The 17896-nt window shown below is 38.4% G+C and overlaps 1 protein-coding gene across 1 annotated transcript; it reads right to left on the reverse strand.

Annotated features, from left to right (window-relative positions):
* Positions 1-770: 770 nt before the first annotated feature.
* On the reverse strand, positions 771-16418 carry uhrf1 (ubiquitin-like with PHD and ring finger domains 1). Its single transcript, XM_042415813.1, has 17 exons — positions 16282-16418; positions 14310-14472; positions 13601-13867; positions 12252-12406; positions 10916-11131; positions 10337-10452; positions 9898-10084; positions 9462-9585; positions 8979-9086; positions 8531-8635; positions 8132-8238; positions 7856-8018; positions 7047-7184; positions 6288-6390; positions 3751-3899; positions 2928-3026; positions 771-2739 (listed from the first exon to the last, which is right to left on the reverse strand). Exons 2-17 carry the CDS (start codon positions 14460-14462, stop codon positions 2593-2595), a joined length of 2337 nt encoding a protein of 778 aa, XP_042271747.1. The 5' UTR covers positions 14463-14472; positions 16282-16418; the 3' UTR covers positions 771-2592.
* Positions 16419-17896: the final 1478 nt, after the last annotated feature.

Below are 17896 nucleotides of genomic sequence, written 5' to 3' on the forward strand. Positions count from 1 at the left end.
CCCCTAATCCACTTTCTCTTTCTGCCTTTGAAAGAAATCAGCTCTGCACTCTTGACATCTATATTTTAGACAGAACTAAAAGCAATCAGTTGATTACTTAAAGGACGAGTCCAGAATTTTTCAAGTCTGTCTTAAGACAGTCAGGTGCCCAAATGAACACTGACACGTTTTTCTTGCTATAATCATTCCTCCTGTTCACAGTGGCCATTACAAAATCCCTTCATAATGCATTTATAGTGTAAGTGAAGGGGGCCAAAATCCACAGTCCTCCTGTGCAAAAATGTATTTAATAGTTTATCTGGAGCTAATATGAAGCGAGGAAACACAAAGAGGGAATTTGATGCTAAAAAGACTGTAAATGTGGCAGATGTCCACTTGATGTGACTAACTCAGATTCCTGAAGCATCATATAAGCTTCAGATAAACTTTTAAATGCACGTTTGCACATAATGACTGTGAGAACACACTGTGGCCCCCCATCTATTACATCGAAAGCTCATATGAAGGGGATCTTTTAATAGCCAGTATAAACAGAATAAATTATTACAGCAAGAAAAACCTTTCAGTGTTCATTGGGGCACCTGACTGTTGTTTTAAGACGGACTTGAAAAACTGCGAACCTGTCCTTTAAAACTCTGACATCTAAATTCTTGACAGCACTAAAAGCAATCAGTTCTTCTATGCAACACTAGTGGTTAAGACATTAGAGTAAAATAAATATGCATCGCTGCCAGTTAATGTTACAAAATAAACCAAATAAAACAGAAAACCAATTTTTCACTCTTTTATTGAATAACACTGAAAATGTATTAACACATTTTTGCACTAAACATGTGCAAGCAATTCTAAAACTACGTATCAAAACTAAAATGGACTAAAAATTATACAATTTCAGAAAATATACATTTCCCAGTCTATGCAAATCTTTGCCTCTTGATCAAATTCAAGTGTTGTCATGTGAAGGACACTGTCACACACTGCTGTTGAAATTCTACAGAAAATTTCAAAAAGGCGACAACAAAAGTAGTAATTAACAAATTCAGATAATTTAGTTGATTCAATATCCAATTTCAAGAGCAGTGTGTGATATTTCCTAAACATTGCAACACTTCCTTAATGCAAGCAATCGCTGGTTTTTCAAATGAGGTCAGGTATTACAGGTGACCACATGAGACAAAAATCTGACTGGACAACCCCCCCAGATGGCAGTAATAGATTATAAAAAGATGAAAAAGTACAATTTTTAAATTTTAGCAAAAAAAAAAAAATACAAATAAAGTTTCTAGACTCAAATAGGTTTGCGTGTCAGGGACATCTTCTAAAGAGCTAGATAGAGGGGAGTTCTACATTACACTCTTGGTTAAGCACTTTTGTTTCTTTGGACTATCGAAGTTAACGTTTTCAAAAACAGGGGAAATCCAAATTTACGCCACAGAATAAAATAGATCTTAAAAATCTAGTATGTTTGGCTTTCAAGACTATCAAATTCATGGGAACTTTGAAACTTTCATGAAACGTCATACACAAATATTAAAAAAAAAAAAAAAAAAAAAAAAAAAAAAAAAAAGTCTTAAGAACCAATATATGTTAGAAAATCCACCTCGAGTTTGATGACACCGTTCTCCGACTAGACACTTCATCTCAAGACAGCGGAAGTGGAGAAAAAACAAAACCTTATGGAACTGGTTCAGTTGTGTTTGTATGTTTGGTCACATCTACATTTTACGGAGCAACTTTAGATTCAAAGCCTCGTTTCTTTAAAAAAAGGGCTTTGTTCACTTTGTCACATTGGTGCAATTTCAATCATCTGATCATACCAGGACAAACAAACAGAAAGTGTCAAACAAGGCACCTTATATCTTGATAGCTTGTCTATTTTTGTCTGGTTTGTCAATTGATTTCTGAACAGCAAATCAAGCTGCACTGTGTTTTTAAAACATTGAGACAAACAGATCAAGTGGTAGATTAAAAATGTAGGTAAGTAAAAAATACTGAGTATAGACTGGTAACAGCTACAGGAGATGCTAACGGAGAGTACAGGTCAGCTGTGAATGCCAACTCTATTTAAAAGAGTAACTGTATGATCAGATTTAAAAAAAACTGCACCAAGATGATGATCAACCACAGCCAAACTAACAGTAGACCAGATAAGATCCAGATTCTAATAGTTTTGTACAGTATAATTGCCTCTTCAAACAAATTGGGCAAACAGCTTAACCACTTTTGACTGAACGTTCTCTTAAGGAGTGCTAGCTTTTAACATGGAGGGATTTAGTTAGGTAACAACAAATTTTATGTCATGGATAATATTAGCATTAGTTAATGGAACAAAATGAAACGCTGGGAGTAAAAATCACGTTTGAAGGTATTAACGGAGTAATGGTACAGGCAGTTAGGAAGGAATTTTCAATTTATCATTAACTACACATCATGGCAGATCCAAGGTGAAAAATGGTAGCACTGAAGTTCACAAAAATTGTAGTTTTATAATCATAAAAAATATATTAAGAGAAACTGATTCTTTATTGCCTCTATTGAAAATTCCCCTTACAGTTTACATCATGTTTCCTCCAGAGTAGGCAGAACCAATGATCATCGCCCATTGCTGTACCCTGGGAAAAACTGATTTAGAATGTCCTGCAGGGATTTGTTGACAGCCATGGAGTAGTTTTTGCCCAGGTCGTGTCTGCAGGCCGGGCAGGAGTACACCTCTGCTTTGAAGGATCGCTGAAGGCATTCCTGGATCAAAAAAACAAACAGCAGCTTTGAGTTCTCTGCATTTTCAAGATATAAATGTATTTACAGACTGAAAGCACATCTGTTTAAGTGCAGTGTATGCATTGAATTTATCATTTTATCATACCGCTTTCCTTTTGTACACACTCAACTTTCCATGGTGTCCTAAATTTAGAGTAATAGTTTCTTACCCTGCAGACATTGTGTTGGCACTCTGTGGTGATGGGCTGAAAGACCACTTCTTGGCAGCAAATGCAGAGGAAAACTTCTTCAACTTTGTTCAAGAATTTCTGCAAAAACAAAAAACATGAAATGAGTGAAAGGGCAGTACAATGTTTTATCACTTGATTGTCAGCAAGAGCTTTATAAGCAATGCTCCATGGCCGTTTTGTTTTTGTACTGACAGACACTTTTATAAGCCCTTTATTTATGATGCGTTTACAAAAATGTACACCTACAAGCTCATCTGTTATTCCTCAAAATACTTAATCTGGAGACAACTGGTTAAGACTGTCGCTTCAAATAGCAGCTACATCCATCACTGACAACGCTCCACTCAGTCTTTAGTTTCAAACCACCCAATCTTTCAATAATATTAATTACCTTTAATAAACTCACACATCCATTAAGCAGACTTGTCAGTAGAACATTGTTTTGTTTCAAGTTACTGCTTAGACAATACCATGCAGACAATGTGTGTTATTTCTTCATTTCCGTGGTACAATGGGCTTGACATATTTGGCTTTTTCATTTGAAATCACACCAATTTGATGCATATTTTCTTTTAGTAAATCCTCAATAAAAAAAACCCAGCATACCAATCTATTGATAATTTAGTTACTTCACAAATTATTGCCTCAAACCCTCCAACTTGTCTTTTGATGTGTTGAAAAGGATTAGAAATGTCAAGCTTCATCGCTTCCACCCGCATACAAGAAACACGTCAACAGTTTCCTCAAACATAAGACTAAGCTTAAGGAAACACTGCTGACTTGATCAAACAATCATTCTCACCGGTCCAAGTGACAGTGACTCCATGGCTTCGTCCCACAGCTTCTTGTTTGGCTTATCACCCTTGATGAGTGCTTTCTGCTCCTGGGTGAGCTTGTACACCTCTACCTTGACTTTCTTAGGAGTCTTGGCTGGTGAGGTCTTGGTGGATTCTGACAGAAAGGAAACAAGTTTTAAATTCACTACTAATGTCGTACAAGCTTAGTGGATTATGTTATGATGTCTACACACACACAAAAAAGCCTACGACACATCAACATGAGGTGGGACTACATATATATATATATATATTATAAACTGGATCTGAAACTCTAAATTGAATGTCTTTAGGTTTCTGAACGTTTGTCAGGAAAAAAAAAAAGAGCGATTTGATGACAAGACATTGGGCTTGTTAATACACTTGTGATGGGTATTTTTCCACCATCTTCTGACATTTTATAGCCCAAATGAGTGATCAAGAAAACAATCAGCAGATTAAAATTGGCAATAAAATGAATCATTAGTTACAGCACTGTTGAAGATAAAAGATACAAGGACTTGATTCATTGATTGGTTGACTGACAATGTATTGACTAGGAATTCTGATTAGGGCTGGGTGATAGAGCTGAAAAATGTATTACAATAAAATGCTTCATTTCAGACAACAGATAATTATTGATAATTTAATGACCTATTTTTAAATAAAAGCCAGGAGAAAAAGGTTGAATTTATCCACTGTTTTTTGTTTTAAAAATCAATCATTTTCTCATTGTCCGCACTCATTTTCTCACTCCACGCCGTTTCTATTGTTGTGTCACATGTCAACTGTTAAATGATTAGCTGTTTGCATATCACACGTAGCGCTCCATTATCAATATGACAGGCTGTCTATGAGCAAGAAAGGGAGCATGCTTGGGGTTTGTTCATGTGACCAAACTTTGCATATTCGTTATGTGCTTTCATGGTGGTTTGCATTTAATGCAAACCAGTGAAACTATTGAACAATTTTCTTATTGCTATTGATGATCAAGTGTCTATTGCTGGCACATATCGCTATCTTTTTATTGCCCAGGCCTAATTCTGATGATCAGTTAGTTCTTTGTTTGCTGTAACCAGCAAACGTTTGATTTTTTTAACATTTCAAGATTGGCATGCTATCATTACATTGTGATTTTCTTTGGCTGCTGATGGTACCACGCAAGAAGTTTACAAAAGGCTTGGGCGGTATCAAGGTTTTACGGGAAATCCTCCTCTTTCTATTAAACTGATACAGAGATGCTGTATTGAGTTGATGTATTGTAGCGCACAGCACGTGCCACCAGAGGTCAGTCTCTACTGTTGGAACAGGCGGCTGAGCTGACAAAGATGGCGACCGCAAGTGGTATGGAATTGTGAAAATATTACCACATAACCTTATCTCGAGATGACATCTTCCAACTACAAAAGCAGTTTATTAGCCACATCATTTTATTCAACTGCCAGTCTGCCACCACCACCTGCACATCATCTCTGTTCAACCCACTGATGTATCTTATCTGCCATGGCAACAAGAGCCATCAGGTCCTCCAGCAAGAATGAACGGAAGAAAGATGCTTATTTCCTATCTATTCATTATTCTATGGGCCATAAATATTTAAACCCAGCGAGACTTGTCTAAGTAGGCTAATTGCATATCAGACACACAGCCTTGTAGGCCAGACAATGTCATATATGCTACAATGACTTCTATCACCAGCAGCTCAGCTTTTACGATTTGTTTTGTCGTTTTTCTTTTAAAAACACACAAATACTGTCATATACGGTTTACACCCGTGAAATATCAGGAAGTATGAAAAGAAAAAAGAAAAAAAGATACCACCTAAGCCTAGTTTATGATATTTCTAATATTATAAAACTGGGTTTCTGAAACTATGACCCCGTTTTTATGTCCAACAATTCACATAATCTCTGCAATTATGAGTTTTTGGTGAATCTGAATTAGGCACACAATTGTGTTCTGTTTTTCATACATTCTGTTTTGAAGGCAGGTTACCACAGCTGCATGAAGACAGTTTGATGTCTGGCTTTCTGAGAGTCCTCAAAAACATAACTTTCTGTTAGCCCAACTACACCTGCTTACAAATCTCACAGATGTACTGAAAACATGGGAGGTGCACTTCCTGTATTGAGCAGCTGAAAGCAACTAATGATTTTGAAATAACATAACAGTTCCGTAGATCAACCTCTGTTATGTGATTTTCCCTGATACATAACACTTCCTAAAAACTGTCTTATTTCAGTTGACCAGGAAGACGTTTCCATACAGCTGTTTTTAGCAACAATAATACGTCAGTGGCTTGACACCCACTGCTGCAGATTTGCTCGCTGACTGTCATCTGCCCCCTGAAATCATCATCAGTATCATAGAATATCATTTTCTGTATGCCGGCAGTGATACTGTCCCCACAACAAGCCTAACACATGTATTTGCAGCAGTCTTTCAACCCATACAAAATACTAGGAAAATGTAAAACAAAACAAAACAAAAATAAACCACACCCACATACACAAAGTGAACTTACCGCTGCCCTGAGATTTTCTCTTCCTCTTTGCTTTGCTGGGCGTTGCTGCCTCCTCTTCCACTTCATTTTTGTTCTCTTTCTCTTTCTGATAGCCTGCAGGATACTACAACAACAACAACAACAACAAGATTGAGTCCATTTAATTACAGTTTGGTGTAATTTTGACAGAGCATGCCAACAATCTCAGAATGTCGGTCCAACCAAGTTAGTTGTTGGTTATTTGTTAATTCTTGTTATCATTCTTATCTAAGTATTTTAATTCTTCAATGTAATATGTGACGTTCCAGATCTGCTTATAGAAGGCATAGTTTTGTTCATTGACAGTCTTTGCATTTTACACCAAAATCTAGAGGAAATTATGAATAAGTAAACGGTAAAACTAGTTGTTTTTGCACATTTTTGGCTACGGAATAAAAAGGGAATTCTATGCTCAGTTTATTTTCTTTCATAGTCAAAATTGTGTTCAAATGGAAAAAGAGTCTGCACACCAGAATGTGTGACATATGCGTCAGAGGAAAGCACAACTTGAATCAAAGTGAAAACTCCCGCGCACTGTCTCGCTTGCCAAATATAGCAGCAGTAGGAGCGAGAGTTCTCATTTTTAGTCAAAATTATATCACAAGTATTGTGAGTATTCAACTGTGAAACTCATCAAATTGTGAGCTGATCACATCCTAACAACCCCAAAGGCCAATGTACTGGTATATTGCACTCCTTTTGGTATAATGTGCTTTATATAGTCTGAATGGTCGTCTCTACCTGCATAACAAGACCAAGCTTCTTGATGCGTTCCTTGCCATCTCTGGTCCATGGTGCTGGCTCATCATCATCCCGCTTCAGCAGATACCGCCAAACCAAGAAGCCAGATTTACCTTTGGCTGGCCAGTACTTCACCACCTGGAAGGAAGTCAAGGATACATAAAGTAAGTTTTCAAACCTATCGTTTATTGACTCTGGTCTGAATCAGTTGGTAAACTTGTTATTTTCCCCTTGGTTTGGTTTCTTTTTATACAGAAATAAATTCAAGCAAACCAAAATGTATCACTAAAAGCCACGTGAGACCGCTCTCTCTTCTCATTGGTCAGATGTGTCCGGAGCGGCGATGAAAACAAACACAGGAAGAAGGTCCTATCTACCCAAATTTCAAGAATGCAACATCCTTCATTGCACTAGTCCAAGTCAGACAATTTATTCTCCCGCTAGTTGCTAGCAACGCTTGATTTCTCTCATCCATGTCCAAGTAGGCAAAGCTCCTCTGGCTACAGAAGCAGTTTAGCTCAAATTGCAGAATAAATCTTATAGTTGGATCAAATAGAGGTCGGATCATAAACCAACTGAATTCATCTGTTACTGGACTGAGACCACGACCTCAAAGGATCACTGTTCAGTTATTTTGGTCCAGACCAGAGTACAATTGCTGTGTTCAGATCTGCCCAAACAAATCGTAACAAGGGGGGAAACGAACCAGAGTCTGGATTCAAACAGACTAAATACCACATGGTTTGAAAATGTCCTAAAATTATGCTCCAAGTTAAAAGATCATTAATCTTGCCCCATGTCCCTCTTACCTTATATATCCCATCATATCTGTTTCCTTCTTCAGGGGAGTATTTACTGTGCTTGCGACCCTTACAGTTGCGCACAACCCTAACTGGTTTGCCTTCCTTCCAGTTCTTGGACTCTGCTCCATTTTTGTCATTGACAGGGACATTGCAGTTGAGAGCCAGCGCCCTGTTAGGAACCAGAGCAAACTATTCAGATATGCAAAATAAATGAAACAAAAACTGCTAGAGATGACGTTGATTGAAGGCAGTTATAATAGGTTTAATCCCCAAGTGTCATACCGGTTCATGTGGGTAAGTGTCTGGTCACATGATTGTTCAGCAGTCCTCTTGTTTCCAGACAGATCTCGCCCTCCAGAGCCAGTGTAAGTAAACTCATTTCCATCATCCTACAATGGAAAATGCATTAACACGCAAAGAGTATCACATTAAAACTACAAAGGTTTGGTTACACAAACAGAAACAATTGGGTTTCAAACCAAAACACCACCTTTTGACAAATGTGATACCTAAAATACTTTGAGCTCCTTTACTCAGAAAAATGTTTACATCATTACTGGTTCAGAGGTTCAGTTTCCCCTGAAAAATGGAAGTAAACAGTGACTTTTACCTCATTAAAAATGATCCTTTTCAGCTTTTATAAAACTACTTTTGTAAAGGAAAAAAAAAAAAAAAAAGTACCACATCATCTTCATAGCCTCCTGCCAAGACCAGAGAGTATGCACCATCATTGCTCCTGCCATGAATCCCAGCTACATGTGGCCTGTGAACGCCAGACTCACTGACCTAAAAAAAAAAAAAAAAAAAAGAACAAAAAACACAAAGAATTGAAACATTCTGGCAAGACGCTGGAAAAAAAGAACAAAAAACAACTTTGTTGGGGATGTAACAAAATCTCTCAAAGTCAGACTTCTCAGAAATCTATAAAAAGCGCCTTTCCAAAGTCATAGTTGCATATGTTTTACGGTTTGTCAGTCACCCAGTGATTTAACGCACTCTAAAAACACTAAGATCCAAGTGAACCTTAAACTGAAGGCAAGAACTTTGGAGAGTTGAACTAATTTTCTTGAAGAAATATCTACAAAATTGTGCATTAAAAAAAAAATAAAATACAGTTACATGGACTGACCTGCACTCTGAACTTCCACAGGGAGCCAACAGGGATGCCGGGGATGGGGCCGTAGTGGTTGGACGGGACGATGGTGCACTGCTTGGTTCGACCAACACAGGCCATTCCCTGGAGAGGTAGGAGTCACAAATTGTTTGTGTCTGAAGACTTTTGTGGAGTTAACATCAGGTATAATATTGTATCTAGTGGTCTACTGAACAAATGAAAATGTAAGCTGTAGGTTTACTCCTCAAATCGCATATGACGTAACTAGTGTAAATGTGAAAAAAGTGTAATTATCTTCCACAAAATGATCTGTACAAAATATGAATAAGTGATTTCAACAATACTAATGATATAAAAGCAAAAATATAATGAAGTATTTTCAAAATTGTGATATACAATGATACGGCTTAATGTCCCATTTGTGCATTTTAAATACCACAAAAAAAACCTTTGCACACCTGTTTAAGATTCCTGTCTAGCAGCGCTGTCAGCACTCACCTTGCCCCAGTCCCTCTGGCTGGATGAGCTGGCAGAAGCCATCTTAGCTTTCTTCTTGCTGTCTTTCAGCTTCTGTCCAGCCAGCACAACCTCACTGGCGTCGTTACGGCAACCTGGGCAATACCTGTAGCAGCAAGATATGTAGAGTGAACGGCAAGGATCTTTCAAAAAGGTAAGCCCATGTCACAAAAAGTGTGAATTTGGGTGGTTGAGTGTTGACTTCTGAATTTAAAAAGTCATGTTCAGTGTTTTTATTCAGCCAAACAGTTCTGACATAACCTGCTTCAACCTCTCTAACTGAACAATACAACATCACAAGATTACTCTTTAATCATTTAACACTTAGCTGGTAATAATTCATTAACTTCATATTCAAACAAATCCCAGGACATCAGACTGCATTGAATGACTGGATTCTGCATCTGATTTTACTGACCAGTCTTCATCCTCAGGGATGGAGGTGAGTGGGGGGTTCAGGCAGTATGTGTGATAGGCCATGTCACATTCGTCGCACAGCAGCTGTTTGTCAGGATCCTGCTTGATGCCGCAGATGTGGCAGTTACACCAGCGACAGTTTTTATCGGGATTGTCCTTGCAGTGCTTGCACTCAGGTCCATTTGATCCTGGAGAATACAGACATTTCATTATATTCTGTTAAATATTCAATTTTGCCATACGGCATTTTTCAGCTGGGTAGGGTATATCAGGCTTCAGATTTAATGATTAAGATCAAGCATACAAATCGACAAGATTCAGAATTAAAATACATGCCACGCCAGAATGCAGTTTGATGATTGTCCACCACTTGGTCTGAATCTTTTGACAAATAAAACAACTTCATTAATGAAAAATATATTTTTTCTTAACAATCTTACTTTTTAGTGGACTCTCAGTTCCAGCTGGGGCGTCACTTAGAGAACCAGGCTCCTCGATTTTGTAGATTTCAGTCAGGAACATGATCCGGCAGTCATTAAGGGAGTCACCAGCATCACTACAAACAAAGAAACAAACTGTGAAAAGTGTCCTGCACAGTAGCAACATAATCACACAGTCTCTTATATTAATTGATAATTAATAAACATGATGTTAGCAGAGATAATAGAAAACTGCAAAATGACATGCAGAAATATTAAGACTATATACGCTTTATTCCCATCATCAAAAAAAGATAGTTGTACCTTTTTCCTCTAGGTGTAAATGAAATCCAAACCCACATATAAAATGTTACCAGTGCAGTACATATTCTGCCGTGTGCTTGGATACCACAACAGGAAATTAACTTTTCCCCACCTGTCAATGTGGTATCCAAAAACCCGACAAACTTTGAGATATAGACAAAAATAGGACCTTAAGGTGAAGCTTATATGTCACCACAGCTGGTTGTGCAGACATTTTCTCAGATATTTGACTGGGGTACGTGTTATGTAAACTTTACATACAACAAATCGCCTTACCCAAGGATAATCTTGGCATAAATCTCACGCGCGGTGCGACTCTCCCTTTTCCTCTGGATCTCAGCATCGTACCAGTAGCCACGCTCCTTGGTGTCATCTGGGTTGTAGTTGACCATGACAACCATACCAGGCTCCAGCTGGTGCCACTGGTACACAGTACGGGCCCTTGGACGAACATCCTTGACCAGCAGCTGAATCACTCCATTCTCTGGGTAGCTGTGATAGTAAATGTTACACCATATCAGTATGCAGTTCAGAGACGATCCACACACCAACGATGCTGCCCAGGAGAGTGAAGCCAAGTATGTTTGAATGTTGAGGACCAGCTGCTGGTGCAACAGGTTTGAACACCAGCACTCAGATTAATGTTCCTCTAACAGACTCACTAATACAAGAGTGCCTTCCAGGGAGGGCAAAGCCAGAGATGTCACAGAAATACTTCAGATGTTAGCGCTACAAACCCATGCAAAGTTTAGTTGAATGTCACTTTTCACCATCCCATGGTGAAAATTTTACAGACAAGCCAATGCCTCGTTTCTTTTTCTAAAAGCCGTTCAAGTCTCTTAAATTTTTAATTGTGCCATGCCATGAAGATCCTTCCATCAGGCCGTTCATGTGAAGCTGCTGCAGGAAGAGATGGTTTGCATTAGTTGTAGGTTAACAGCAGCTTACTTCACAACAGCTCCGAGTTAAGTTGCCTGACCTGTGATAGGGACTTGTGGTCTAGACTAGTGCAAGGACTACTAATCTGCTATGCTCCTCTCCAGACATATCTTACATAATATTTGTGTGAGAGAAAACTGAATCATTTTACAATGTCCTGACCTTTCCATGCAAGAACAATCTTTGGGCTTGACCCCGACTGTTCAGTCATCATCGTAACCGGAATAACCTCCGGAGCAGGTTAGTCAGGCATTTATATCCTCACTTTAAAAAACACAAGTCTACTTCCTGGAAACTGTTACATCAGCACTTCTAGAGGCTCCAGCAGCTTTGAGCGTGAAGATAACAGGAGCCTTTCTCAACCTAACAATGTATTATATTAATCATATATGATTTGTACAAGTAATTTTATCAGTTGTGTGCTTCCAGTCTTCAAACTTTTCTCTGTTTAAACCAATTCGTTTCCACAACTTCCAACAACCAAATCAAAGCCGTAAATTGCAGGCCATCGATTGGTTATCAGTATTTAGTAAAATGTGCAAAATGTTGGATGAGCATTCCTATGGAAGCCCAGTGTTCATGTTAAATGATGTTTAATGATAAAAAATAATGTTGAATGATGAATATTAAAAGTCTCCGTTTGAGCAAAAAATAAAATAAAAAGGAGTCTTACTCTTCATATTTCACGTGGTACAGTATCTCCTCCTCTGCTGGTTCTGCCTCAGCTGCCTCCTCTTTAGGAGTCTTTGTCGTCTTGGTAACATTCACGATCTGGCCTTCAAACCACGCCCCCATGTTCAAGTCTCTTGCATCCACCAACTCATTGATCTTCATACATACAGAAGAGAAAACATTAGCAAGATCGTCAGACATAAAAAAAAATTAAAAAAAAACCCTTGACATTTTGTCAGCCTAATTAGTCACTGGATGTGAGAAACCACAACTACTCCTACATATATACAGCCAAAATTCCATAAATATTCATTTAATATTCCAAAAATGAATTTGCACTTATTGCAAAATGTCTGATCTAAATACTTCAAGTCTTGTCAGGCATCCATCATTATATACACAGGGTAAAATTGCACATCTTCACATTTTGAAAGGTGGGTAAAGAAACTGAGCACTACAATGCTTCAAGCCACTACACCCCTACTTTATCCACACTGCCTATGTTTATACATTCACATCTTATGAATCACCATTGCAAACCTGTTGGTAGGGAGTGAAAGTGGACAATAAAATCCTTTGAGACCAGGTCTGCACAACTACTAGCTAGCTTAGCTACCAGACTCCAAGTTCTGTCTCCCAAATATTATTGTGCTCATACAGAAATATAACTTGCACGTATGGTTTAACTGAAATGTATGCATGCGTAACTTCTATTAGACGGTGGATACCTGACTTGAGCCTGACGGATCAGGCAGGGTTCAGACAAAAATTTAGAAATGATATTCGGGTTCAGTCACGTCAGCTGGGCTAGTGTACTTGACTTAGTATACATATAGTGTAAAAATAAATAAAAAGGATGGATCTACTGTCTGTGTCGGGCTACTTCCTGTTTATTTACATGACAACGCACAAACACAAAACATAGGCTATAACCATGGTAACAACAATTGCGTGACAGGGTAACAAACTCAGTGCTTCAGCTTACATTAACTTAGGGTCGGGCTCAGGACAAAACATAAAAACAGAATGCCTATCCGGTTCTGGTTGGGCTCGGGTCACGTTTGGAAAGATGTGTGGCCAAAGACGCACTTTAACTTGTATACAATATATCTGTGTGAGAATCAAAACATTTCCAAGAGAACAAGAAATGTTTTAAAATGCTGACAGTATCGGATTATGAGGAACCATGTAGCGTGTATGAGGAATAGTAAAGAAAGTACTCTAGATACAGATCGTACATTACAACTGTCCACCACCCATCTCTAACGGAAATGTTTGATGTCCTCCTTCCCAACAAACTGTAACCACTAAACAAATAATTAAATCCCAATTACCAGCTTTAAAACATACCTTAAAAAATCCAAACCCTGGGTCAATGAGCTCTTGGGTGTTTATTTGGGCAGAGGTGCCGGCAGTCTGACCCTCGACCTCGCCATGAGTTGAGCTCTTGTCAGACTCACTCTGGGTTGAGCCACAGCCAGAATCAGAATCGGAGAGTTCAGCTTCTTTGTCCTTGCTTTTGGCAACATCACCAGCAGGCAACTTCTGCCTAACAAGCAGCTGCACTATGTCGTTTAGGCCCACGTTATAGTCGAATATGGTATGTCCGTCCTCCATCTGATATAAAATAAAGAAATATATAACATGGTCACAAAGGAGTAAAGCACCACTTTCATATTTTGTCTCTTCAGTCATATAGATTTTTTTTTTTTTCAGAATAGAAGTTTAAATTCCTGTTCAGTGCATGCTTTTAATTTAATTCATGTTTTGTATCTTATGCATTTTATTATTTGTTTATGAGTAAATGTTAGCAGCAATCATGAATGAGCTACAACCATCACCCATTTCCTTCCCACTCTGAAGATTTAATGTTACCTGAGACTGAAATTACTAACGATTAAAACACAACTCCAGAACAAAACAAAATGGCCCTTAGTAACTACGTTAAAAGGTTGCCTTTTTAAAATATAATTTCTTTGTGTTTAAGTCTGAAAGCTTCTCAAAGATTCCACTGTGAGGAGCATCAACTCAGGACAAAACTGTAATCATGCCATCTCACCTGCTTGCCACGGTAAAACAGCCTCTGCCTCTCAGGCTCCACGTTGAAGATCGCCATAATTTTGAGACGTAGCTCATCCACCTTGGTGAGTTTGGACAGGGAATCCACCCGGTGGGTTTCCTTCCCATCCATTGTGCGCACTTGAATCCACATTGCAGCTGCCCTGTGTCAACAGTCCAAACATTACAGCTGCAATAATCATGTAACTGATTTACTGGATAAGAAAATGAAAAGGTAATTAATCTTGTTTAATGGATCATTTGGCCATAAACATTTTCCTTTTATGACTGCAAAACTAAAAATATGACTAATGGTTTAGCCTAGTTTACTAAGGAACTAAATTTATGTCAAAGTGATTGACATTAACTTAGACTGCTAAAATGCACATCTCCATTATGACTTCTGTAACACTCAGTGACTATAGTCTAAAAACCAAAATAATCAGATGCAAAATAGTTTTATTTACAGTATCAACAACCTGAATAATCAACAAGATGCGTCTGCTATTCATTTGTATGTATTTGAATCCACGTCCACTGGGAAAATAACATTTGTGTCATACATAAAATAAGTACAGTATATCCATCAGGCCTGAGAAATAGTATTGTAGGGTGCACCTTTTTGGTGTTGCATAATAAAATTTGGTCTGTAGTCAGCCTTCATTTTTTTCATTTCAGTGCTTTCCAGTAGTAGCAGCACAGTAGTGTAGATTTCTTCTTGGCTGAAAGTTTGTTCTGCAGCCAAATGTAGCTTTTGATTTTCTCTGATAGTTGCATGTATTAATAGGTGTGCACTTATAGATGCAATTTTCCACATCGCGCCCGCATTTGAACACCCTGAATTAGTGCTTTTGAAAGAGCTTCGTGGACACGGCGAAATGAAAAGTTCCTGCCAAATACATTATTAACAGCTGATGCCTTTTCCCCTTTGGTTAAAAGCAAATTGGCGTTATTAAAAAGAATGAATTGACGGTTTCTGAGCAGCAGAAATATGCCTGTCACTCCTGGACAGTGTATTGTGGTGCTGTCACTTCTACAGAGTATCAGAAAGGGAGGGAACAAGCTGATTTAAATACAGTGCGGGAAACTGAGCTGCAGGCCACTCCCAGTTCTTTTAAAAGCAGGCACATCCGGACGCGAGGGAGCGCTAGCAAACAATGTGCCATCGCTCTCTTGACAATAAAACACACCGAAATACTACCTTATATGCGGTTTATAATTGATTATTTTGATACTAAAGCGCTCCATGGTCTATATAGACGATGCTTTGTTCATATGCAGTAGAAAGCGGAGACCTTCGGCGGCTGCTTTGCTTTTACTTTTGCGCTCTCAGCTGAGGTCTTGTTCACTCTGCTGTATCGAAATACATCAAACCAATGAACGAAATATAAGTAATAACATTACAAACGCACTACTTCCTTCCACCTACGATGCGTTATTTCACCGACTTCATTCATATTTTTTTCGAAATGTAGACAAAACCATCAGCTATTGCAAGCAAATACGAAAAAAAGCAGGAAAACAAGCATTCTGTTCATGTTAGCGTGTTTGTTTTTCTTCATGAGAAGCGGTGAAGTGGCAACGCTGGTTTAAATGTGACCGTGTATTGTGAAATTGTGTAGCAACACGACAGATAAACAACACAAGACAACAGCTCGAGGTATCAAGTCAAGTTCATCACCCACACATTTGAACGCTTTAACATCAAAATCGTGTTACAACTCATTGTTACAGAGCTTCCAACTGGCAACCAGGAATCAGAGTCCCATCAATAGCACGAATACTGCCCAGGAGACTGACATTTTTTAAGGAATCTCACGTTTGGCTGGCTAGGTAACTCGGTGTAGTGAGCCCATCAGAAACGAGGTACGACTTTGTCAAGTTAGCTAACCTTAGTAAGCTAGCTAATGCATATAAATATCAATGAGCACAAGTTTAAAAGTTATAGGAACGTGAGGAAAAAAGTGCTTTACCTGTTAATTCGTCCGAGTGAAAACAAGAAATTGACGTTTAAAGAATAGCGCGCACGTTTTCCCCTAATAACTTCTCCACAGGGCTCGCACGACCAACTCTATGCCTTGTTGGATATTGATCAATGAGTTATTCTTCAAGACTTTGATATTCCGCCTGCTCTCAAAGTTCTGCTTCACTATTGGCTGCTTTCCTCTCAGTACTTCGACCTCATTTGATAGCAGAGCTGTCAATCTTTAGGGGGACTGGAGCTTAGCCTCAGCGCGCGAAACGACATTCTCGTGGGTGCAGCTCGCTACCCAGCAGTTATCGCGAGAATACGTGGTACCCTAAACCGCTAACCTAGACAGATGGGTGTTCTGGTAAACAACCCTGAGAGGTGGGTTGTGCTGGTTGTCGTGGTTGAAGTCTAACGGCCTTGATATTTGCGTTTCATAGCGCGTTTCCCTCCTCAAATAATATATATATGTTCAACTTTGGTGTGAACACCCCGAATTTCCTCAGTAATGCTGTTTAATTAATGATGTGCAATTACTTCCCCCTCTGTGGCGGGAGCTGACGGGGAATGAGGCCAACCATGATCAAACTAGAGCACGGAGAATAAGAGGATGATCTATCTGCAAAACTGCGATATATGCACAGTGCAACACGCTACATCTGTCACCTGCTTCTGCCATATCAGCTTCCATTTGTTCAATGACTATACAGTATATTAAACTTGTGGTTGGGGTGTCTTTGTGGCCTACTGACTAATCCGTGTGACCACAGTATCCCCAGGTCAAGTCTGGTTTTCAAATGTTTCCTGTCATTCTCTAATGACAACTATCAATTGAATGACCACAATAATATGTCAAAAACATGAATTTGCAGTCATATGGATTATAGAAGTCCAGCTGTCCATCACTAGGTGGTCACAGATTTTTTTTACCCGACAAACATTTATAATTATTTTGCTAAAACCTAAAACCTCTGTGATACAATTTGCCTTTATTTTGTATAATGCCATTTTCCAAGAGCATGGCATCAATTTACTCCAAAAGGCAAAAGAAACATGAGGAAACCTAGGACAGAGATGTACATGTATTTTTCGTTGAGTGAAAAAAGTATTTATTACAAGTCATGTAATAAATAAGCTATTATCTGTATCAAAATAATTCTAAAATAAAATACTGTGACGCTGCTACAAAAATCTAAAGTTTTTAAATATTGCAATATTTACGTCACCTGTGGAAACATGTCACTATGTCTAAAACCCAACTGCTTCATACACATCGACTAAAATATTAATGTTGTGGAGGCTGAGGCCGGTGAGACACAAAGAAAGGTTTCAGAACTATAAATAATGTACCTAAGTTATTAATTATAAGTAAACTTTATTTCTATTGAACTTATGGAAAATTTTAAAAATATTTGTGCACATATGTAGACAAGCCTATGCAGGAAAAGTTAAAAGAAGCAACAAAACACCATACAGAAATCATATCTCTTATAGGCAGAATACAAACAAAAAAAGATGTTAGAAATGAACAAGAAAACAAGTTGCAGTGTTAACTAATTGTTATATCTTCAGACTATTACTAAGTCTAGGTGCCCTGACTGTTATGTTTCTCCCCCTCT

Source organism: Thunnus maccoyii, chromosome 7, assembly GCF_910596095.1.
Source record: "Thunnus maccoyii chromosome 7, fThuMac1.1, whole genome shotgun sequence".
In the NCBI taxonomy this organism is placed as follows: domain Eukaryota; kingdom Metazoa; phylum Chordata; class Actinopteri; order Scombriformes; family Scombridae; genus Thunnus; species Thunnus maccoyii.